This window comes from Centroberyx affinis, unplaced genomic scaffold (assembly GCF_046629955.1).
Source record: "Centroberyx affinis isolate AG114_WGS23_722 - 3 ecotype Tasmania unplaced genomic scaffold, CSIRO-AGI_Caff_v1 ptg008241l_1, whole genome shotgun sequence".
NCBI classification, from domain to species: domain Eukaryota; kingdom Metazoa; phylum Chordata; class Actinopteri; order Beryciformes; family Berycidae; genus Centroberyx; species Centroberyx affinis.
In genome coordinates this window covers 1-9,679 of record NW_027284100.1, presented here as the reverse complement: position 1 = coordinate 9,679, position 9,679 = coordinate 1, and the positions used below count along the sequence as shown (strand labels likewise).

The following is a 9,679-nucleotide window of genomic DNA, read 5'->3' as shown; positions in this document are numbered from 1 at the left end:
AGCGCTCGGATGTCACGGAGAGCCGAGGTTGTAGATTCACAATGGAAACTGTGAGCTAGAAGTGTGGACAGGGAGAGCGACTGATTTAAACTGCGTCCATCTGAACTGAGGTATACCTGGTTGAAGGAGGTTTATGGTTTTTATCATCGTAATGCTTGAAAATGGACCCCCTCCCCCCCCTCCCCTTCCCCCTCACCCCCTTTAAAATAAGCTTGATTACCAAGTGTGGGTCCATAATACACTATGTACAGCAGCATTACACTATAAACATTCAGAAGCCGTTGCTTATTGGCAGAACGATAGTCAGTCGTTTCTTCAAAAAAACGCACACGAGAAAACAGCAAATGTATCGAGAGCCGGCCGCTCCTTGTCTTTTACTTTTTTCTTTTCTTTTTTTTTTTTTTTTTTTACACTGAAATGCACTGAGAGTCGTGTGAAATTTCTCTGCAAGGTCTTCTCTCTCTCTTCGTAGAAAACCGAGCAGAAGAGGTCGCCCTCCTATATGTGTGTGTGTGTGTGTGTGTGTGTGTGTGTGTGTGTGTGTATGCATATAAAAACAATACATGGTAAAAATGTTTTGTTTATTGAGTGTTTCTGTTGAGCGTCGTCGTCCCGTTGCTCGGCGACGCGTTGGTTGTCGTAAAATATCCTGAATTGTTTTCCTCGATGAGAGAGTTGCAACCGTAATGTTAAAATCCTCAGGCACGCATATCAAAATGAGGTGGGCATCAACTAATGCGGTGAGGCGGGCGCAGGGTGTTTCCTGAACGAGAGTAGCGGCCCGCACTAAAAAAAAACAAAACAAGACCAAAACAAAGAAAAACAAAAAAACAACAACACTACGCCAACCAACCAGGGTCGGCCGTTCGTCCCCGCGCGTCGATCCGACGCGGCTCGGCGAGAGAATCGGATCATAGGCTGGACTCCTTGGGCGGCAGGTCCACGTTGGTCACCATGGTGACGACGGTGACGATCTCCTCGGGGCCGACGGCGGGGGCGAGGCGCTGCATCTGGCCGATGCGCTCCTCCACGCAGCCGGCGGACAGGCGGGCTCGGCTTCGTGGTCCCAGCAGTCCTCGATGGTCTCGCACAGCATGGCCAGACCCTGAGGGACGCCGAGAGACACACACACCACACACACACACACTGCCTGTTAGAGCGCAACATGAACCGCTTCGTTTTCCAAACATCAAGAGGCTGCAATTCTTTTATCGGAGTGGCGGACTCCTTAACAAACATATTAATATAAACAGTTGAGTAAAAACAGGACAATTACAGTTACTACATTTCAAGATATAACTTGTGTTGTGAGCCTAATTCTGAGGAGAGTAGGCAACAGAAATATATGGTCAATCTGTCCTTTCATTGTCCCATACCAAAATGCTCATACAATTTCACTCATATTTCAAGTTCACTCAGCAATCACTGACTGACCCAAGGGTGGAACTACATCACTGGTGGGGGACAACATGTTTACTATTTGCTTGTTTAATTTAACTTTTATTTCACTCACTAGACAATGAGAAAACATTGAAGGATCACTGTTATCAATCTAATAACTATTTGAATACACTTTAAGACCTTAAATGTGGAAACTTTAAGACTTTTTAAAGGTCCCATCTCCTCCACTCTCCAGAGTTTTATTTTGTGTCTTTCTGTCCATTCAAAGCTGTGTGTGTGGTGTCATGAACCAAAAACACTCTCAATCCATTTCTCCACGTTCATTTTCCAGCATCTCTCTGAGCCTTACCAAGAACAGGCTGTTTCTGTCGCCGTGTCTTTAAGGCTCATTAATATTAACGACCCCTCTGTTCCGATTGGCTGACTGCTTCGAGAGTGAAACATGAGACGCTGCGGCCCGGCGGCTACAGGTAGGGAAAACTCTCCGGTAATAAACACTGGCTGTGGTTACATGAGACATTTTTTTTTTCATTCTGAAGGAAATCATTCTGAAGGAAGGTTGCCACGCAAGTGTTCACATGAGCGCTAAATATAACGATCACATTAACATTAAGTTTACATGCTCCACAGTATGGAATCAGAATAATCCTGCACTCTAACACGGGTTTACGTTTTTAAAAGATGGATTTCTTTAATGCTGTTCTTTCTGATGAAGCAACAGTTTTATCAAAACATACAACGTTTTGTTTTGTTTGTTTTGTTTTGCCCCCGCAATGATTGGGTCCATTTGTCATTTAAATATTAAAAAAAAATATAACAATAAAGTTTGTAATATAAAAACTGGCTGCACCACCCACATCAAGCCTGAGCGCCCCGGGGTTCATAACAAGCACATCCATTCAAATCCTCCCGGGAAAAAAGGGAAACGTAATTGACGTTATTTACGTTAAATGTGCGAGCGTGTGCAGAAAGAGGCGAGATAAAGAAAGTGATCTGAATGAGTGTTTACATGACGAAATTTTATCCATCGACCGGATTATGAAAGGGTTATACCCCCCCCCTTTTCAAATGGAATGAAATTTCATTCGGATCGGATAGTTTATTCTGACTGAGGCGTTTATATGAGGCTTTTTTTATTCTGATTGGGCTGCTGTTCTGATTAAAAGGCTGTAAACGCAGCTACTGACAACCGCTCAACCACTTTGAAAAAAACACTTTGTTAGTCTATTATTTCTTACAGATATGATAATGAGCGAACCTTTGTGACGCCACAAAGTTACAGAAGTGCCTCGCTTTTCTAATATGGATTGTGTGGATTTAGTTTTGATACTTTCACCATGTTTAGATAGACCATCCAACTCCTTTATCATCACAGAGGAGAGGGGAGTCCTGCTTTACACCATATGGGACCTTTTAAGACTTTTTAAAGACATGTCCTGATGTCTTGTTCGAGGACCATGGGAGTCAAACCCGTGACCGTCCGGTTACGGGACGGTCTCTCTGTCCGATGTGGTGAAACGGTCGGCTCGCGGCTCACCGTGTGTTTCTGCCAGCAGTCCCGCAGGCAGGGCCGCAGCTTCTTGTGGACGACGACCTCCTGCATGTCCTCCAGAGACGGGTGCTGACCCACCTCCTCCTCGAACGGCAGCATGTACTCATCCACCGGGCCTGGTGGGACACACACACACGCACACACACACAGACACACACACACACACACACACACACACACACACACACACACACACACACACATACACACAGTCAAATTAGCCATTGTTAATACCGTGCAAGCTGCAGCTGAACGTCAATGTTTCAATGTTTGTATTTGTCCCAAAAAATGTCTCTATATCTCTCTCTCTGTCTCTCCATCTGTCAGTCTCTCTCTCTCTGTCTGTCTCTCTTGTCTCTGTCTCTCTCTCTCTATCTGTCTCTGTCTCTCTCTGTCTGTCTCTCTGTCAGTCTCTCTGTCTCTCTCTGTCAGTCTCTCTCTCTCTCTCTCTGTCAGTCTCTCTCAGTGTCTCTCTCTCTCTCTCTGTCTGTCTCTCTCTCTGTCTGTCTCTCTCAGTCAGTCTCTCAGTCTGTCTCTCTCTCTCTCTCTGTCAGTCTCTCTCTCTCTCTGTCTGTCTGTCTCTCTCTCTCTCTCTCTGTCAGTCTCTCTCCCTCTCAGTCTCTCTCTCTCTCAGTCTCTCTGTCAGTCTCTCTCTCTCTCTCTCTGTCAGTCTCTCTCTGTCAGTCTCTCTCTCAGTCTCTCTCTCTCTCTCTCTCTCTCTCAGTCTCTCTCTCTCTCTGTCAGTCTCTCTGTCTCTCTCTCAGTCTCTCTCTCTCTCTCTCTCTCTCTCTCAGTCTCTCTCTCTCTGTCAGTCTCTCTCTCTCTCTCTCTCTCTCTCTCTGTCTCTCTCTCTCAGTCTCTCTCTCTCTCTGTCTCTCTCTCTCTCTCTCTCTCTGTCAGTCTCTCTCTCTCTCTGTCAGTCTCTCTCTCTCTCTCTCTCAGTCTCTCTCTCTGTCTCTCTCTCTCTCTCTCTCTCTCTGTCTCTCTCTCAGTCTCTCTCTCAGTGTGTCTCACCGTCTGCGGCGGTGCACCTGGAGGCGAGCTCCCAGAGGACGAGGCCGATGGCGTACATGTCGATGCGCAGGAAGGAGTCGCGCTGGAAGTTGATGGCGCCCTCCAGGACCTCCGGGGCCATGTAGCGCCGCGTGCCCACCTGCAACCGGCGGGGTCAGAGGTCACAGGTCAGAGGTCAGAGGTCAGCATCGGGACAAGGACATGAGCGGGAGCACAAAGGAAAGCAGGCAGGAGGAAAAGCTCATGGACGGGCTGACACGGTGAAAAGCGATGCTCGTCAGCGGTGGATGTTGTTGCTTCGTTGGCAAAACAGCAAATCAGTTCAAATGACATCATCTCAGCGCAGGGGGGGGATGGTGGGTATTTTTTTTTACCATTATACAGTACTGTGCAAAAGTCTTAGGCACATATAAGAAAAATCCATAAAGCGAAAAATCCATAAAGTTTCTAAATACCAAAAAAAATACTATAAAAAGCAGTCCCATGACACACTAATGCAGAAAACAAATAAACATTTAAGACAAAATTTATACAAAAAAATCTAGGGTGCCTAAGACTTTTGCACAGTACTGTAGAGCGGTGGTTCTCAACGTGGAGTCCGGGGACCACCAGGGGTCCTTGAGGGGGTTCCTGGAGGTCCCCCAGCAAAACTGATGAATTGTTGAACTTAAGCGTTATTTCATTTACAAGAAGTTAACACAATTAGAGAATGTAGAAGAATGACTGTTCTGATCATAGTTTCTCTGTTATCTCTCTACCTACAATACAGACAGTCATGGGATTCTGGACAAAATCATATCTGACAATAAAAATATTCTCAGATTTGGGTCCGAGAGACAAAATCTCATGAAATGGGGGTTCTAATGTGGCTCTAATGTGGACTAAAGTAGGGATCCTTGCTATGAAAAAAGTTGAGAATCACTGCTGTAGAAAGAGTAAAATTCAGATTAAAATGAAAACAAAATTGTAGTGAAACTTTACCTCTTTATGAGTCAAAAATGAAGGTGAACCAAAACAAAACTAGAAGTGAGATGAAGAATATAGAGGACAAATTTGGTGCCACCTCCACCTGTGGATCTGTTAACAGGTCAGGTGACTGGGCGCCAGGCGGGCCAATATTGCTTATTTCTTTGCTTTTATTCGACTTTTTCCAGACTTCTTTGGCACCACACTGCCACCTAGAGGCGTTTGTGAAGTATTGTCACAGCTCAGTATTGTTGATGGTGACTTGGTGACATCACCTGTAGCAGACTGGACTCTTGTGGGAACAGTTCAGCTAAAACCACAGACACGTCTAAATCCCACTGACACATCATCATATAAAATCAATTAGTGGCTCTAATCCAAAAAAATATATCCACAGTGATCGGAATAAACTCAAGACAGAACAGAACAGAGTCTCCAGGGACAGTGTCTCTGACAGGTGTGTGGACAGTGGGCGTACCTGTCCATGTGTGTGTGTCTCTGACAGGTGTGTGTGGACAGTGGTCGTACCTGTCCATGTGTGTGTGTGTGTGTCTCTGACAGGTGTGTGGACAGTGGTCGTACCTGTCCATGTGTGTGTGTGTGTGTCTCTGACAGGTGTGTGGACAGTGGTCGTACCTGTCCATGTGTGTGTGTGTGTGTCTCTGACAGGTGTGTGGACAGTGGGCGTACCTGTCCATGTGTGTGTGTGTCTCTGACAGGTGTGTGGACAGTGGGCGTACCTGTCCGTGTGTGTGTGTGTCTCTGACAGGTGTGTGGACAGTGGGTGTACCTGTCCATGTGTGTGTGTGTGTGTCTGACAGATGTGTGGACAGTGGGCGTACCTGTCCATGTGTGTGTGTGTGTGTCTCTGACAGGTGTGTGGACAGTGGGTGTACCTGTCCATGTGTGTGTGTGTGTCTCTGACAGGTGTGTGGACAGTGGGTGTACCTGTCCATGTGTGTGTGTGTGTGTCTCTGACAGGTGTGTGGACAGTGGGCGTACCTGTCCATGTGTGTGTGTGTGTGTCTCTGACAGGTGTGTGGACAGTGGGCGTACCTGTCCATGTGTGTGTGTGTGTCTCTGACAGGTGTGTGGACAGTGGGCGTACCTGTCCATGTGTGTGTGTGTGTGTCTCTGACAGGTGTGTGGACAGTGGGTGTACCTGTCCATGTGTGTGTGTGTGTGTCTCTGACAGGTGTGTGGACAGTGGGCGTACCAGTCCATGTGTGTGTGTGTGTGTATCTGACAGGTGTGTGGACAGTGGGTGTACCTGTCCATGTGTGTGTGTGTGTGTCTCTGACAGGTGTGTGGACAGTAAGCGTACCTGTCCATGTGTGTGTGTGTGTCTCTGACAGGTGTGTGGACAGTGGGCGTACCTGTCCATGTGTGTGTGTGTGTGTCTCTGACAGGTGTGTGGACAGTGGGTGTACCTGTCCATGTGTGTGTGTGTGTGTCTCTGACAGGTGTGTGGACAGTGGGTGTACCTGTCCATGTGTGTGTGTGTGTGTCTCTGACAGGTGTGTGGACAGTGGTCGTACCTGTCCATGTGTGTGTGTGTGTGTGTGTGTCTCTGACAGGTGTGTGGACAGTGGGTGTACCTGTCCATGTGTGTGTGTGTGTGTGTCTCTGACAGGTGTGTGGACAGTGGGTGTACCTGTCCATGTGTGTGTGTGTGTGTGTCTCTGACAGGTGTGTGGACAGTGGGTGTACCTGTCCATGTGTGTGTGTGTGTCTCTGACAGGTGTGTGGACAGTGGGTGTACCTGTCCGTGTGTGTGTGTGTCTCTGACAGGTGTGTGGACAGTGGGTGTACCTGTCCATGTGTGTCTCCGGCTGATTTTCCGGCCTCAAACTTCAGTGCGAGGCCGAAATCGGCGACACAGGCGGTCAGGTTGCTCTTCAGCAGGACGTTCTTGCTCTTGATGTCCCTGGGAGACGGAAAGGGGACAAGTTAGAGGAACAGTCAGTGATATTTTACTGCCTCCTTGCACAAAATAACCATAAATAACCATAAAATAACCATAAAATAACCATAAATAACCATAATATAAGCGGGAGATTGCAAGTGTTGTTGATCAATGCCAGCTGCAAGGAAAATGTCTTCAATATAACAAATTACTCATCGTTCCTTTAAGTTTAAACAAGGAAAATATCTTCAACATGACAAATTATTGATCGTTCCTTTAAGTTTAAACAAGGAAAATATCTTCAATATGACAAATTACTCATCGTTCCTTTAAGTTTTAAACAAGGAAAATATCTTCAATATGACAAATTATTGATCGTTCCTTTAAGTTTAAACAAGGAAAATATCTTCAATATAACAAATTACTCATCGTTCCTTTAAGTTTAAACAAGGAAAATATCTTCAACATGACAAATTATTGATCGTTCCTTTAAGTTTAAACAAGGAAAATATCTTCAATATGACAAATTATTGATCGTTCCTTTAAGTTTAAACAAGGAAAATATCTTCAATATGACAAATTATTGATCGTTCCTTTAAGTTTAAACAAGGAAAATATCTTCAACATGACAAATCCCCTTGCCACAAAGCATGTATTTCAAAACATCTACTCCTACTCAGCAATCAATCAATCAATCAATCAATCAATCGTTATCTGTACAGCACATTTCATGCAGGCAAATGCGGCTCAAAGTGCTTCACAACAGATAAAAAATGCAAAGGAATAAAACAACTAATAAAGAGAGGACCAGGTCATAAAACAATAAAAAAATAAAAATGGACAATGTATATAAGAGTAGATTAAAAAGGGAACATTAAAATTCAAAATAAAAATAAACAATATATATACTATTAAAGTAAAAACTTAGAAATAACAGGTAAGGTTTTGATCTAAAGTAGTTCTCTGAAGACAATCAGAAAAGTGGAGCTCTCCCATTGAAACTAGAATATTATTGATCCTGACATCTCTGACGCCTCGCCCCTGTACCTGTGAGCGATGGAGGGCTTGTGCCCGTCCTTGTGTCCCGGGACGTCCTCGTGGAGGTAGGCCAGGCCGCGGGCCATCGTCTGGGCGATGAGGCAGAGCTCGTTCCACGACACCACGTTGGCCTTCAGGTAGTCCGTCAGCGAGCCCTGCAGGGACCAGAGACAGAGACCAGTCAGCAGTCTGGAAAGACCTATCAGCTTATTTCATGATATTTTCAGTCAAATTCTCTCACTGCACTGGCAGATAATCTGCTGGTTTCAGTAAATTTCTCTTGATTCATGCCAATATGACTTCTTCTTTCAAGAAATCATCATAAAACAATGAAGAAAATGTGGAAACAAGAAACTTTCTCCAAGACAAATTTCACTTTTACCAAGAAAATGTCCTGAAACAAGTTACATTCTCCTGGAGAAAAACGACCTCATGAAACGTTACGTCTTTACTTCCTTGATGTTGGGGGCGGGGCTTAAGGCAGGGCGGGATCATTCAAAAAGTCTAAACCAATGGGAGATCGGTTAGGGAGAGAAAGGCAGTTTGGCTTGATGGGAGGGGAGTGGAGGAGCGGGACAGTTCAAAAATTTGTGATGATTTTATTGGTTGGAATTTAGGTCACCATTAAAGATACTCTGTTTTCCAGGAAGTAAAGGTAATGGAAGTTCATTTCACGGGGACTTGAAGGGGAAATTTAAGGGGGAAAGTCAGAGTTCAAGGGGTTAAACCACACATACCAGTCAACCACCAGTCAACAGTCTGGACCCACCTGACTGAATGTTCTGTGTCTTTAATTCTCTTAAAGCCATTTTGATCTAAAGGCTTCTGCTTAAATGCTTGAAATGAGTTTCTTAGACAAATATAATTAGTGAAGTTGATCCTATGTATGAATTTCTTTCCAAAGCCTTTGCCTTTCCATCAAGGCAAAGAATCTAAAATATAAGACAGTTTTGATTTGTTTAACACTTTTTTTGGTCGCTGCATAATTCAGTTTGTGTTATTTTACAGTTTTGATGTTTTTACTGTTATTATAAAATGTGGGAAATAGTAAAAATGAAAAAAAAATGTGGTGTGTCCATGTGTGTATCCATGTTAAATGCTCAACTTGTACTTGTAGTTTTAGTGTAAGACCACTAGATGGCAGGCAGCAGCTACAGAAGTTCAGCTGTCCTCAGTTTTGTTGGACATCACACCTAACTTTACTCACTCGATTCAATAAGATAAACAATAATTTGATTTATTGATCATTTTGCATACCTGAGCCATATGGTCATATATATATATAGACATCGAGAAAAATCCTTATGATTATCGTGATATTGATTTCAGTTTTCGTTTCAGTGTGCAGCCACTGTGTTCAAGAACGCAAACCAGCAAAAAAGTGTTAAGTAAGTTTAAAACCCCCGTCATGGTTTGGGGCGGAGCCTGGTGTGACCCCCCCCCCCCCCCCCCAGGCGGGGGCAGGGACTGCACCTTGTCATGGTAGGCGGTGATGAGCCACAGCTCCATGTCCAGGTTGTTGTTCCTCTTCTCCACGCCGATGAAGTGCAGGATGTTCTCGTGCTTCATGCCGCTCACGCTGTAGATCTCATACTCGTTCTGCCAGGACAGCTTGTCCTGGTGACGGGAGAGGGGGGGAGGGAGGGAGAGAGAGTGGGAGGGAGGGAGAGAGAGAGGGGGGGGGGAGAGAGAGAGAGAGAGAGAGAGAGAGAGAGAGAGAGAGAGAGAGAGAGAGAGAGAGAGAGGGAGAGAGAGAGGAGGAGGGAGAGAGAGAGGGGGGGAGAGGGGGAGAGAGAGAGAGG

General features: G+C 45.2%; 1 protein-coding gene across 1 annotated transcript; it reads right to left on the bottom strand.

Moving 5' to 3' along the window:
* Positions 1–439: 439 nt before the first annotated feature.
* LOC139640046 (activin receptor type-2A-like) lies at positions 440–9,494 on the bottom strand (the record flags this gene model as incomplete). The annotated part of the gene is given in 7 exon segments (XM_071514203.1): positions 440–1,051; positions 1,054–1,105; positions 2,939–3,069; positions 3,968–4,106; positions 6,746–6,860; positions 7,887–8,032; positions 9,351–9,494. Coding segments are annotated over 7 exon segments (867 nt in total), but the record flags the coding sequence as incomplete, so codon positions are not given.
* Positions 9,495–9,679: the final 185 nt, after the last annotated feature.